This window comes from Mizuhopecten yessoensis, unplaced genomic scaffold (genome assembly GCF_002113885.1).
Source record: "Mizuhopecten yessoensis strain PY_sf001 unplaced genomic scaffold, ASM211388v2 scaffold6805, whole genome shotgun sequence".
Lineage (NCBI taxonomy): Eukaryota > Metazoa > Mollusca > Bivalvia > Pectinida > Pectinidae > Mizuhopecten > Mizuhopecten yessoensis.
This window is the reverse complement of record NW_018406733.1, coordinates 138815-154605: the sequence shown is the minus strand read 5'-3', so window position 1 is coordinate 154605 and position 15791 is coordinate 138815. Positions and strand designations below refer to the sequence as shown.

The 15791-nt window shown below is 38.8% G+C and overlaps 2 protein-coding genes across 2 annotated transcripts in view; both read left to right on the top strand.

The window, feature by feature from the left end:
• Positions 1-3219, top strand: part of LOC110452688 (ribosome-releasing factor 2, mitochondrial-like) — a 14720-nt gene extending 11501 nt beyond the window's left edge. Inside the window, exons 7-8 of the mRNA XM_021501342.1 lie at positions 540-706; positions 2922-3219. Of these exons, the coding sequence (XP_021357017.1) occupies positions 540-706; positions 2922-3185 (431 nt within the window). The 3' untranslated portion in view covers positions 3186-3219. The remainder of the gene's footprint in view (positions 1-539; positions 707-2921) is intronic.
• Positions 3220-9774: 6555 nt separating this feature from the next.
• The window catches only part of LOC110452687 (cell division control protein 42 homolog), a 12840-nt gene continuing 6823 nt past the window's right edge, over positions 9775-15791 (top strand). The window contains exons 1-2 of the mRNA XM_021501341.1: positions 9775-9999; positions 12886-12944. Of these exons, the coding sequence (XP_021357016.1) occupies positions 9849-9999; positions 12886-12944 (210 nt within the window). The 5' untranslated portion in view covers positions 9775-9848. The remainder of the gene's footprint in view (positions 10000-12885; positions 12945-15791) is intronic.

Here is a 15791-nt window from a genome sequence, read left to right as displayed (position 1 = left end):
CAGGGTCATATAAGGACAGGTAACTAGGGAGACACAACAACCAGGGTCATATAAGGACAGGTAACTAGGGAGACACAACAGCCAGTGTCATATAAGGACGGATAACTAGGGAGACACAACAGCCAGGGTTATATAAGGACAGGTAACTAGGGAGACACAACAACCAGGGTCATATAAGGACAGGTAACTAGGGAGACACAACAGCCAGTGTCATATAAGGACGGATAACTAGGGAGACACAACAGCCAGGGTTATATAAGGACAGGAAACTAGGGAGACACAACAGCCAGGGTCATATAAGGACGGGTAACTAGGGTGACACAACAGCCAGGGTCATATAAGGACAGGAGTATATATAGGATGGAAAGACCTTAAATAGCATACCTGACACCTACTCAGAGTTAATTCTGTATCTGTTTGATGAAATGTCTAATAAATTCACATTACTTGTTAAGTAGAATTAGTGGTTGTTTAGTAATATGACAATGATAAACTGTAGTTATGTACTTGAGAGTATGAAATCTTTGACTGCTTGACAGGTCCCGTTTTGGGTTACCCTGTGATAGACGTGGAGGTGTCGCTATTAGACTTCAGTATGATGCGAGGGACATCCCTCCCCATGATCAGTGCTTGTGCCTCCCAGTGTGTACGTCATGCCTTAGAACAGGCAGGACCCAAACTTCAGGAGCCCTTTATGAAAGTAGAGGTGGGTTATTATAATATTTGTATATATATAATAGAGTTGCCATTCATTAAACCAGAGGTGGGTCACTAGACCTAGACTCATCATGGCCATATCCTGGCTCAACTGAAACTTGGATCCAGGGTTGAAACCCTGGGTGGGGTTTGGGAGCACAAGGCAGTAACCTCACCCTACTGACCTGCATGCTACGGGCAGGACCATTTATACATACAGTGGACTGGCCTTGGCCCTTCATACAACTAGAGGTGGGTCAGGTTGTACTATGTACAGTGGCCGTAACAAAGAGGTGACCAACCATACCTATATTATATCCAAGAGAGTGAAGAGACCTTCATAGAATTAGAAGTGGAACAATATATATCATATGGCGTGTACTACAAAAGCCCTCCGCAGAACTGCAGTTGATTCTTCATATAATGTATAATATATATTCCTCATTCCTTTATGGTTATAGATAAAGAATTATGAGTGATTTATGTATGATGATACAATGCATAAACATGTATTACCATAGAAATATTAAATATCTAATACCATATACCAAGTCATGTATGAGTGCATTATGATAAAAACCTTACCTATGTATTGCCATACAAACTGATTACTAAATATAGAAATGCGACTACTTTATTCGTTAAAGGGACATCCTGAGAAGAGCCATATCTTTTTTAATGAATGTATATATTGTATGCGATTCCACGTATGTTCCCTCGCTATCCCCATATTCATAGTCCTTCCAAATGTCCAGTTTGACCACTTGAATTGTTCGGGAAAGCCCTGCTAAAAATAGCCCCGATAACGTCACCTGACAAGGCAGTAAACACGAGCGGTCTGGGCGAGATGAAACGGTTTCCAAAGGGGTCCCCAGAGAGGGGCGTCAGGCAACTGCAACTTCTTATCGCACTATGAAACCAAGTAATATGATTTCTAAGTCTGTATTAAAACTTATTGAACAGTAGTTATTCATCATCAGAAGTTAATTGCACACTTGCAAATATTCAGAATTTAAAATTTATTTAGCTTTAAACATATGTGTTGCCAATAAAATTGAACAAGGGATGGGGCACACATTTAAAAACTTATCACAGCCTTCTCCCATCATACATTTACAATTAAATGTCAACAATAATAATAGGCATAAACATAAAGTATATATATATAAATATATATTGAATTTAGTACCGGAATGTGACATCTGTATGGGGCTAAACAACTTTCTTCAACCATGGGACAAACATTCTGTAAAAAGGAATATTCACGAGACGAATATCCCTTTTCAAATGTTTTCATAAAGTGCATATATGGACCCTTTTTTATGTTGAGCCAACTTTTCTTTAATCATTTCATTTTTGTCCGAAACAGAAACCGTAGTTATCGGCAGCACGCGTCATTGTTACAACGTAAACAAATTTGTCTTCCCCTGTTTTCAATACGTATTCCGATTCTATCTGAAGTCGAAAATTAATTAAAAGAATGCGCCGTGGCTATCACAACAGTTAACCCTTGGAGGGCCTCATGACAAAATCAAACTAACCAGTCACTTATCCCTACCTTTCGCATAAACCACTGTATAATGATAGAAACACAAAGTAAACTCTCTCCGATACATGCCCATTGACATATTAAACTAAGTTCATCCGTGTTCAAACTCAGAGAAAGATACTAGCGAGGTTAATAGTTTTAGATATTTATTCATAACATAAACAGCGCTAGCATTTCTGTCGATTCCATTTCAGCTTAACCGGCTATCCGGAAGAATACTTGCACCGTACTAACTGCTAGGGCAGTTATTTTCTCCTTTGAATACTTCCCACCTGTAATAATGATTCCGTAACGTACTCCTTGCGCTATCTTTTGACCATTTGGCAACTTTTCGCTTCGTAGCTGACACGGTACAACACTTTTCTTTGGCTTACTTCACACGGCCAGTCATTTTGTTTACAAAGAAATGGTGTGCAGTGCGCATGCGCTAGTAGAGGGAAATCCCTGAACAAAACGTTGGTCAGACAGGTAGAAATACCGATGATTATCTAAGATTTAATCATTTTTATGAATCTATTTCAGCCAAATCTGATCGTTATTTGCCATAAGGAGTCTCACTTGATATGTTTATGTAGTATTTGAAAAAAAGACGCAAAAAATAGTTGCTTCAGTGTGATGCCCCCTTAAGTAAAAATACTGACATGAAAAATTTAAAGATGCCTCTTTCTCTCAACAGATCAGTACAGAGGAAGAGTGGCTGTCCAACATCCTTAAAGACCTGTCAATGAGGCGTGGTGAGGTGGAGAGTATACATTACAGGGACGGGGTACGGTTAATTGAAGTACTAGTACCACTGGTCAAGCTCCGGGGATACTCTTCAGATCTCCGTCGAATTAGCTCAGGATCAGCTACCTTTGTCATGGAACTCGCCACCTTCAGAGACCTGTCCTTTGAGGAGGAGAAGAAAGTTATAGATAAAGCTACTGGATTTTCATCTTAGAATTTATTACTTTAACACAATAAATATTTGTATTAAAATATCTTGTTTTTTTATGTCTGCTTTGGCGTTGCATATCATGGTACATATCTGAATAGTTAGTCTGTCTGTTCATCTTATCCATTGATACCCATGTCTATCTGTTAATCAGTCTGTCCCTAAACCAGCAGGCTATACAGCTGTATTCCAACCTCAACTTCACTCTATCTAATCCTCATCTTCACCAAACCTCAGGTCCTGTATCAGACCCTCACCCTGAGATGGTGTATAAGATTTTTGGTTTCCAGATACTCACCCTGAAGTTGAATTCCAGATTTTAGTTTCCAGATACTCACCCTGAGGTTGTATTCCTGGTTTTAGTTTCCAGATACTCACCCTGAGGTGTAGTTCTAGGTTTTAGTTTCCAGATACTCACCTTGAGGTGGTGTTCCAGGTTTTAGTTTCCAGATACTCACCCTGAGGTGGTGTACCAGGTTTTAGTTTCCAGATACTCGACCTGAGGTGGTGTTCCAGGTTTGAGTGTTGGAGTTTCCAGACCCGCATCCTGATGTAGTTTGTCTGGAGTAGGAAGTTCTTGAGTTAATGATTTTTTCATTGGTCTGAATATAAATATATAAACTATTCAGGACATGTCCCTCTTTGTTCCTAAGTCACTATTTTAGATCAAATTTTAAATTGTTTGGCATGCTGACTGAGGTATTAAAACAAAACTTCAGACTTACTAGCTTTGCATATTAGTTCGCAACAAGTCTAAAAGGATATTACCAGGTACTTGAATTGCTGTATCAGAATTGTTTCCCTCTGTTCACTGTAGATGGGAATGGCACAAATCAACAGACGTACATTGTGCAAACCCATGCATACCTTTAATACTTTCAAATCAAATTTAAAATTTATTAATCATAACCTGGGCCCACAAAGGGGCAAATAGTTTTATGTTTCACACATATATAACATACATAAAGAAACATCCACCATCTAAATGACACTGTCAAGGCCTACATCTTATAGTAACTTATATAGAGTAGGCCTACTTCTGACTAAGGGGAGTTAACAAAGCTGTGAATGAGGTCTACAGAAAGGACTTTGATATCGCTTTAGTGATGTTTAGCTGTTTTCTCCCATTTATTATATAATTATTAGATCACCTGGTCCGAAGGACATACGGCAGTGTCCATCTGTCAACTTTTCCTATAAAAATGCTACTAGTCCTGAACGGCCTAGTAAGATTTTGACAAAATTTGGTCAGGAGCATCCATAGGCCAAGGGAACTCAATTTTATATAAATGGTGGGTGTGGCCCCCCTGGGGGCAGAGAAGGGGGGCTCAATAAGGGAAATAGAAGTAAAACCTTAAAAATCCTTCCTCTACCGTAGGGATTAAAGGATTTTATCCGATTTAGTCTAGAGCATCCTTGGGCCAAGGGGACTCAATTTTGTATGAACGGTGATTATGGACCCCCATGGGGGCAGTGCTCAATAGTAGAAACATAGCAAATTCTTCAAAATCCTTTTCCTTCTGTAGGAATGACAGGATTTTGTCCAAATTTGGTATAAAGCACCCTTGGGTGAAGGGGAACCTATTTTGTATGAATGGTTGGTCTGACCCTCCTGGGGGCAAAGAGGCGGGGCCCAATAAGGAATATAAAGGAACAGCTTTAATATCCTTCTTCTCCTTTGGGATAAAGGTATTTTGACCAAATTTGAACAGTAGCATCCTATGGGGAAGGGAAATCAATTTTGTATAAATGGGTCTGGACCCCCTAGGGGACAGAGTGGGAAGATATGGAAAATAGAAAAATATATTTAAAATCCTTCTCCTTCTGTAGGAATGACAGGATTATGTCCATATTTGGTCTAAAGCATCCTTGGTTGAAGGGGAGCTATTTTTTGTTTATCAACGGTGGGTCTAATCCTCCTAGGGGCAGAGGGGTGGGGCCCAATAGGGGAATATAGCAAATTCTTCAAATCCTCTTTTTCCTGTAGGAATGACAGGATTTTGTCCAATTGCATATAAATATAACCCCTTACTAACCATGTAATACATGTACACTACCAGCAACATATGGCTATTTCAACTTTAATTTTGCTAACATTTCCATGTGAGTTATACAGGCCCTCTGGGCCGTTTGTATTCTTTCTTATCTTTGCATTTGCAAATTTTATTGGTCATTTTGAGCACACGGGCAAATTTCATAGCATGCAGATGGCATGTGTGTGTAAATAATTAACATCAACTAAGGAATTATTATGAGCAGTTGTGGTCTTTATAATTACTGATGACATTAATTAATTACGCAAATGGTGTTAGTTCAGTAAACAGAGCGCGGACCGGACACGGGATACGTGTGGGATGTGGAAATATAGGGGGCATTGTTTTAATATGAAGACTACAAACATTACAGTACGACGGTCGACCTTATTTACACAAGACCATGACTTTCCGGCCCCTCTGACTATCGTCGGTCTATATCCACCGGAACACGTCCGGTATCCGGCCCGGACTTTAGTATTACGTGGTTGCAGGGCGGGACGATTAATAGTTTCCTGTTAAGCCGAAGACGTGTTGAAGGTGCAGAAACCTATTTATGAGAAGAAAAAAAAATTCTGTTCGCAATTTACATTTTTTTTCACCAGTCAGAACTACAAAACACCAAACCATAGACATATATATTATAACATTGTAAGGGTCAAAGAAGTAATATAGACGGTAAATCCCATATAACACTGGATCCTAATGGAGGTATGTCCGTAGGACACATATATCACAACATTGTAATATATACGTCTCTGACCAAACTAAACTAGGTCAAAAGGTGAACGAAATGACTGATCTTAAGACCAAACTAAACTAGGTCAACAGGTGAACGAAATGACTGAGCTTAAGACCAAACTAAACTAGGTCAAAAGGTGAACGAAATGACTGATCTTCAGACCAAATGAATGTAAAGAATCGTATACATTGTATTAACGGCACAGAAACTGTATTAGACAAACTTATCATAGTTGGTTTATCATACGTTTTGTCAACCTGTTTAAAATCGCAAAATTTCAACCAAACCTGTGTACAGTCAAGCGGTTTGGTTGAACTTTTGCGATTTTAAGCAGGTACATACATGTCTGATCTTCATTTCATAAACTATAGCGTATGTAACGAGGGTATGGATTTTGTATAGTCGCGAAACGAAAACTTTCTGATGTACTTCAAAACTCCAGCTAGCTATATTGATATATAGAACATTTTTAACAGGTCATTTATACTTGATTCATTAGTGCATGTTAATGATTAATATTTTGTTTTCTCATTGCAATTGACGTCAGTAAACAGTAAAACTGCAACACACATGTATTAAATTTCCTCAATCATAAGTTTTACCGGAAACACGTCTAACACAGCATCCTTCATTTCTAGGAAGTGATCTCGTCCATTTCACACGTACGTATATATCACAATGATACCGTGTACTTGTAGACTATTGTCATATCTAATGGACACCGAGACAATCCAATTATTTGCGATGATTAAATAATTCTGGCAATGGGCGTCTATTACACCATCCGGAGGATAGTTATAGGTTAAGTATACAGGGGGGGGGGGTAAAAGACACGTTTTTGCACTTATCTAGAAATAATAAATTAGAATTTTCGTGTCGGCTGTACATGTTACTACTTTGGCACCCAAAAATATATAGAACTTGATTATTTCTGAGAATGTGACAATTATAATTTCCCTGCCGAGCGGAGCGATGCGATTTTTTTTCTTCTGAAGATATAATACCACGGATTTAGATGGCAAGTCTGTGGTCAAACAGATCGAGTGAGGTATAGAATAGTTTTCTGAGTTTGCGGTATAATTCCAGGTTATATTTTATAACATAGAGTAATAATATTTTATGATGGCCGAGCGCAGCCAGTGATAACNAGGTGACCTAATAAAACAATGGTAAAAATGTAGGTTTTCTGTTAAAATGTTGATGTTTGTGTCATGCCCTTCATGCGCATGTAGTTTAGGCGAGCATTTTGGCAATTAAATATTGATTTATTTTGTCATATATATATATGGATTATGATTTAACTGTTGGTCTTTTATTGTGAATTTGTACGCATACATATGTACAAGGGCAATACCTAATGAAAAGGATATACATGCCAGGCTTTTGTGCTAACATTAGATATTATTCACCTGATAAAGCGCATCGTGCTGTATTGTCTTTGACATTTTTGAAATTTATATTTTTTAATTGGTATACTTATTCACGCCTGGTGATCATGTATAATCTTTATTCAGCAATAGACACAAATACCTTTGTGCCATAAATACATTGCATATACAAGGATATATGTAGTGGTACAATGCATTAAATTACATAAATATATTATAAAGTAAAACAGTGACTTTCCATACTTAAATGCAGGTTTCACGACATCAGGGCGGACGTTACTCCTGATTAAATAAGTTAATGTTCCGTATCTCATTCGCTTTAAAAATGAAAGCGGCAATATTTTTCGATGTACTCTTGCTCGTAGCCGATATTTATTCCAGGAACTTTGGTCTATTTGGGTGATAAAAATACCTTCTCTTGATATACATGTCTTATGTCAGAGNAGTTATAGGTTTAGTGGTATCCCGGGTATCGGGTGATAAGGCCAGTTGTTATAGGTTAAGTGGTACCCCGGGTATTGGATGATACGGCCAATAGTTATAGGTTAAGTGGTACCACGGGTATTGGGTGATACGGCAAATAGTTATAGGTTTAGTGGTATCCCGTGTATCGGGTGATACGGCCGGTTGTTATAATTTTAGTGTTATCCCGGGTATCGGGTGATAAGGCCAGTAGTTATAGGTTAAGTGGTACCCCGGGTATCACGTGATACGGCCAGTTGTTAAAGGTTTAGTGGTACATCAGGTGATACGGCCAGTAGTTATAGGTCAAGTGGTATGCCGGGTATCACGTGATACGGCCAGTCGTTATAGGTTAAGTGGTACCCGAGTATTGGGTGATATGGCCAGTCGTTATAGGTTTAGTGGTATCCCGGGTGTTGGGTGATATGGCCAGTAGTTATAGGTTAAGTGGTACCCCGGGTATCACGTGATACGGCCAGTTGTTATAGGTTTAGTGGTACCCCGGGTATTGGGTGATATGGCCAGTAGTTATAGGTCAAGTGGTATGCCGGGTATCACGTGATACGGCCAGTCGTTATAGGTTAAGTGGTACCCCGGGTATTGGGTGATATGGCCAGTAGTTATAGGTTTTGTGGTATCCCGGGTATCGGGTGATACGGTCAGTAGTTATAGGTTTTGTGGTACCCCGGATTTCGGGTGATGCGACAATAGTTATAGATTTAGTGGTACCCCGGATTTCGGGTGATGCGACAATAGTTATAGATTTAGTGGTACCCCGGGTATCGGGTGATGCGACAATAGTTATAGGTTTTGTGGTACCCCGGATATCGGGTGATACGACAATAGTTATAGGTTTAGTGGTACCCCGGGTATCGGGTGATACGACAATAGTTATAGGTTTAGTGGTACCCCGGGTATCGGGTGATACGGCCAGTAGTTATAGGTCAAGTGGTATGCCGGGTATCACGTGATACGGCCAGTAGTTATAGGTTTAGTGGTATGCCGGGTATCACATGATACGGCCATTAGTTATAGGTTTTGTGGTACCCCGGGTATCGGGTGATGTTACAGTTCAGTAATATCCGTCCGAGTAATGAGATCCCTATTGTTACTGCAGTGAATTAATAGTATGACTAATAGTTGTTGATGTTCATAACGATTTTCCTGTTTATTCGCTGGGCTACGATTTTCCTGTTTATTCGCTGTGCTACCAGTTGTACACCTAATGGCCTTTGACAGTGTGGTCGATAATGTGACTTTTGTACAGATTTTTTTTTTTTTTGGCGGACATAACTCATCACCCCGAGTTCCGTTGTACTGCCACAGACACGCAATGGATATGATGTAATATATATATATATAGGGTGTGGTATATCGAAGATGTTTGTCTATACGTGTTTAACTCTCTGGGAAATATTGTATAATTGGCATTAAAATGTTGTTTCCAAAATCCAAGATGTGTCATATGATATGAAGAATGATAGACCGTCAGTCCACAGATCCGGCGTCTATCGGGTCTGATACAGTGCTAGTCAGGTGTGTCAACAGTATGACCCTATGATTAACAATAAACATGTGTAGCCAAACAATATATTTATCACTGGCCATGTTTAGCGATAAGTGATTAAGACTTGATATTGACTGACAAGTCCATTAACTTTCTAAACACCAAACTGTGTGTGAATCATTGACCGGGAAGTGTCTGCTGATGTGTGATCATTGTCTTTTCTCTGATACACATGTCATCTGTACACCCACCCAAAGGCATTTAACAGGTAATCCACAGGTAAATAACAGGTACCTACCCACAGGTAAATAACAATTAGGTGCCTGTCATAACCATATCACACCTGGTCTACATACACAGAGTCTGAGGCAGGCGCTACTGACGAGTATTTGATTGGTTGACTAAGTCTAAGGACAGTGACGTCACCACACGTGGTGTATATGTGTTGTTCATATGTCCATGTTTATTGTGTGTTCGGGACAGTGCATGTGAGCCACGGTGTAGCTAACTTTATACGGATGTTAACTCTAAGACAACATGAAGAAAAAATACGAGTTTTGGGAGAAGTTGAGTTTGAAGTGTGTGTTGATCGGAGACACCGGAGTAGGAAAGAGTAGCCTGGCCGCCCGAGTCTCTAATAGGTCCTTCAAAACCGACTACATTCCAACTCTGTTTGATAACTTCGCCGGTAAGACATTTTTCACATGAATATACATACATGTATGTAGATAAGTTCAACATCATACCCTGTAATATATTCACTCCATACATTTCCTTTTTATTATTATTAAAAATGCGTCAATACTAACGTTGTTCAGAAATAAGTGTCAGAATCTACTAATTAGTTACCTTTGTATTCGGTACATTACAAAATAACACCTGGTACTGAGGTAAATTGTTGGCTTATATCTGGAACTACTGTTTTAATATACCAGCTTATTTGTCCTGTAAGTTATATAGACGCAACATACGACAAACCTGTGGAGATATTATTATAATACCACCACGGACTTCCGCCATACCACAGAGTTACTATGGGACATTATTATAATACCACCACGGACTTCCGCCATACCACAGAGTTACTATGGGACATTATTATAATACCACCACGGACTTCCGCCATACCACAGAGTTACTATGGGACATTATTATAATACCACCACGGACTTCCGCCATACCACAGAGTTACTATGGGACATTATTATAATACCACCACGGACTTCCGCCATACCACAGAGTTACTATGGGACATTATTATAATACCACCACGGACTTCCGCCATACCACAGAGTTACTATGGGACATTATAAGGCGACAGATATACTACAGATCACGGATAGGAATCACTTCTCAACATCTTCTGTCTGATTTCTTACAGTTGGTTATGTAGACGTATTACATGACTGCCTGATGCTATTGATTTGTCCCTTTTGTAACTATAGATCTACTCAGTGCAGGCCTATACTTTTGCCAATACTATTTGCTTTGGTTTCCCTCCCAACCCGTCCATCATATTTAATATATTTAGCACTCCTGGGTTTTATACATATTCTGCATGTTTGGGTATAAAACACGTGGCATGTTGTGGTTACCTGGTATTTCCCAGCGCTACCTGGCCACTGTTACCGGACCACTTGTGAATTATCTAATCTCTCCATTTCTCATACTGAAATCTCACAGTCTCAGCGCTCCTGTGTTTTAATAAGTTTGACCGCAGATACCACATTTTAGCAAATCGTTCGAGTACTACAATGATTAGCCACGGGAGACTGCCTTTAACTGGTAGTTGTGGTTATGTGGTGGTTAAGTGGCGTTACATAACTGGGGCGAGCGAACACTCCCTTTTCGCAGTACATATTATTAACTACTGTGCACCTTTAAATTATACAAAACTGCAAGGTTGTGGTTAAATCCCGGACTATCCCAGAAAACCAACAACAAAATACTTACCACATGGTAATGTGGATTTTTTTTCCAAATTTACACAAAATACATTTATATGTAAAATTACACGGCTTTCCGGTGCATTGTTCTGTAGCGACAATATATTTGAGTAACCTGTTCACTTAAACATTTACGCTCGTCGAAATATTAGATATAATCCCATATCTCGTAAATATTAATTAACTTATCGTAAGTGTATCTATTAATTGCTCAGTTATTCATTCCATTCGTCAGAATCTCAATATTAGATCTTAATGTTACGAAAACAGTATGTAATTTTTCATTTTTGTTTATGATGAGTCGTTATAACTGTTGGGTGGTGTATCACTGTAACAGTGAAGTGCGTAAATCAATTATGAGGATAACAGCTGTTGGACAGCAACATACGATCACAGGAAGTAGGGATTAGCTCGCGGTATTCCTGTAACTGTATGTCCGTGTTATACCACAGACCTGTGTATGGGTGACTGTGTCACGGACAATACCAACTGTCGACTGTGGGAGAGTTGATGATGAGCTCGAACGACAGTAGTATGATTGATTGATAGGTTTAACGTCCGCTTCACTCCCGCGTATTTCGGTTATCCATCAGACGACAGTAGTACGCTGACACAGACGGTTAACTAGACACATTTTGATTGCATTTAAAGATATGAAAGACGTTCTAACGTCGAACAGTAAACAAACTGCTGGTAATCTGTGATTGTATTACTCATTTACCCCGGGGCCCCGTACATCTTGTCAGCCACCCTACGTACCTGGGTACAGTATACACCCCTGATATAGACCTCATATACCTCGGGGCCCCGTAATCCTGTCAGCCACCCTACGTACCTCAGTACAGTGTACATTCCTGATATACCTGTCCCACCTCAGTTACCTTGGGTAAATACAGTCATCCCCTCCCCCAATATACATTACACATCATACACCCCCGGGTGTCGGATATTTCCGGATGCACCCGATTCTAACGTATACACCTGGATATACCAGGACATGCACCTGTACAGGTAGACAAGATTGATTACTTACATTGATGGTAGTACGTATATGATACCAGGCCAGTAGATGGACTGTCAACGATATGAATGCAAAGTTTAACATCATCTAGCAACCTCCCCATCACCGGAAAAAGCTGTTGATTTGATATATATTTTTTCCATTTCTTGTTGTTTGAAAATTTTCCAAAAAAATGTTGGATTTTAAATGAAATGATAGAAATTAACTAAAGCATCAATTACTACTAATAATATCAGCACCCGGTACCCTAGTGTCTGGTTACGAAGTCGTTATGGAAATCTATGGAAACAGCCAAATTCAATATTTTTAACAGTACAAACATTTAATCAGTATTTCGGACCACACTCAGTAGATCTAAATTAAATAAATAATTTGAGTATATTTGATGAACATGCAACTGCTAAATCTTTGCCACGACGAGTTTGTATAGGACATTCCAGACTTAAAAATAACTTTTTCTTTTTTAGGCGCCCAATATAACTAGACAAAAGTAAAGCGTGGGATTGTCCGTTATTTCGGACTAAAGACTTTCATACTATATAGTTATGTAAGTTCTGGTGGACAATCTATCACAGCTCTATAACTCTATTTCTGTTTACCTTTACAGCCACTGTGACCGTCGACAACAAGCCGTATCACCTGAGTCTGTTCGACACAGCTGGCAAGGTAGGCATGCCTAACTTACACATGTGTTCGCTGCTATACAGCACAGGGACCTGAGCATTTGTTACAGCTATATTTGGACCTAAACTAAGGTGTTTGAAGTAATTTTACACGTTTGGTGCGTTTAGGAAGATTTTCGGTAAAAATGCCACCCACAATGATCATAAATTATATACCGAGAAGGGAGGAAAGTTCTCGATGTCGAGAAATCGGCCCCACCTAACTTTCTTGCATCAAAAATCACATTTCTATTTGTTGTACGAAATAATGCTTGATAAAAATGCTTGGAAAGATGGATAATTTTTCTTTCTCAAACCTCATATATTCAAGCCAGATGCATTTTCCTTCCGTGGACATTATCTCCGTTTACTCAAAAAACACACGCCATTTCAGAGTTTCAACGTTGTTCGTAGTCAGGCGGCCACTCGGTATATATGATCATTGTGGGTGGCATTTTTACCGAAAATCTTCCTAAACGCACCAAACGTGTAAAATTACTCCAAACACCTTAGTTTAGGTCCAAATATAGCTGTAGCAAATTCTCAGGTCCCTGTGCTATACATATAGCAGGACACCTTCACTTTCACATGTTGAAACTAATGAAGAATGATCTGATTATGTTACAGTAATTGTCATTTTGGAACTAGAAATTGCAGTATATCAATTTAGGGAAAACCAATGAAAAGTGTTGAACCAGCACAACACATTTATTTCTCTATTCTTTCCCCATTTCTATTAGAAGTACTTAAAGATATCTGAAAAACTATTCAAGGCAATTGTAAATCACTTGAGAACACCGGTTTATGGAGAGACTATTATCTTATCAGATCAGCACATGTCACAAGGACTTGTTTGTGCTTCCGGTTTGTGTATTTTCTCCTGTTGCCGGAAATGCACAAGTTGTAATCGAGGAGATCAACACGTGACAAAGGCATTCTTTAGAAATCGTTTAAAGTTAAATAAGCAAACGCTACTGCGTGAATTATATGTCATACTATTTTCTAGTTTAATCCCTATTTTATTCCTGTCAATTAACATATACAATTAAAAAGAAATTTCATTCTGATGATTGGGAAACAAGTACTATTGAATACTATTTTTAAACTTGTTTTGATGTAACTTGATTATGGTACGGCATTGTCCGTCCATCCATCACTTAAACATGTATCTCTGAAGATATTATCCCAAAATAGCATACGAACAGTGTGTGAAGCAACGTCATTGTAGTCTGATATTTTAAAGTAACACGCGCCATGTGGTTTCTTTGTGTATAATGGGACGGGTGTTACTGTCAGGAAGGGCTAAAAGTCGTGATATAATGTTGTTATACGTGTTCAGACAATACATATACACACACAAACGTTAGGTTACCTTATTACAGACACACACGTTATGTTACCTTATTACAGACACACACGTTAGGTTACCTTATTACAGACACACACGTTAGGTTACCTTATTACACACACACGTTAGGTTACCTAATTACAGACACACACGTAAGGTTACCTTATTACAAACACACACGTTATGTTACCTTATTACAAACAAACACGTTAGGTTACCTTATTACAAACACAAACGTTAGGTTACCTTATTACAAACACGCACGTTAGGTTACCTTATTACAAACAGACACGTTAGGTTACCTTATTACAGACACAAACGTTAGGTTACCTTATTACATACACACACGTTATGTTACCTTATTACAAACACACACGTTAGGTAACCTTATTACAAACACACACGTTAGGTTACCTTATGACAGACACACACGTTAGGTTACCTTATTACAGACACACACGTAAGGTTTCCTTATTACAAACACACACGTTAGGTTACCTTATGACAGACACACACGTTAGGTTACCTTATTAAAAACACACACGTTAGGTTACCTTATTACAGACACAAACGTTAGGTTACCTTATTACAAACACGCACGTTAGGTTACCTTATTACAAACAGACACGTTAGGTTACCTTATTACAGACACAAACGATAGGTTACCTTATTACAAACACACACGTTATGTTACCTTATTACAAACAAACACGTTAGGTTACCTTATTACAAACACAAACGTTAGGTTACCTTATTACAAACACGCACGTTAGGTTACCTTATTACAAACAGACACGTTAGGTTACCTTATTACAGACACACACGTAAGGTTTCCTTATTACAAACACACACGTTAGGTTACCTTATTAAATTACAAACACACACGTTAGGTTACCTTATTAAATTACAAACACACACGTTAGGTTACCTTACTACAAACACACACGTTAGGTCACCTTATTACAGACACAAACGTTAGGTTACCTTATTACAAACACACAGGTTAGGTCACCTTCTTACAGACACACACGTTAGGTTACCTTATTACAAACACACACGTTAGGTTACCTTATTACAAACACACACGTTAGGTTACCTTATTACAGACACAAACGTTAGGTTACCTTATTACATACACACACGTTATGTTACCTTATTACAAACACACACGTTAGGTTACCTTATTACAGACACACACGTTAGGTTACCTTATTACAGACACACACGTTAGGTTACCTTATTACAGACACAAACGTTAGGTTACCTTATTACAGACTCACCCGTTAGGTTACCTTATTACAGACACAACCGTTAGGTTACCTTATTACAGACATAACCGTTGGGTTACCTTATTACAGACACACACGTTAGGTAACCTTATTACAGACACACACGTTAGGTAACCTTATTACAGACACACACGTTAGGTTACCTTATTACAGACACACACGTTAGGTTACCTTATTACAGACACACACGTTAGGTTACCTTATTACAGACACA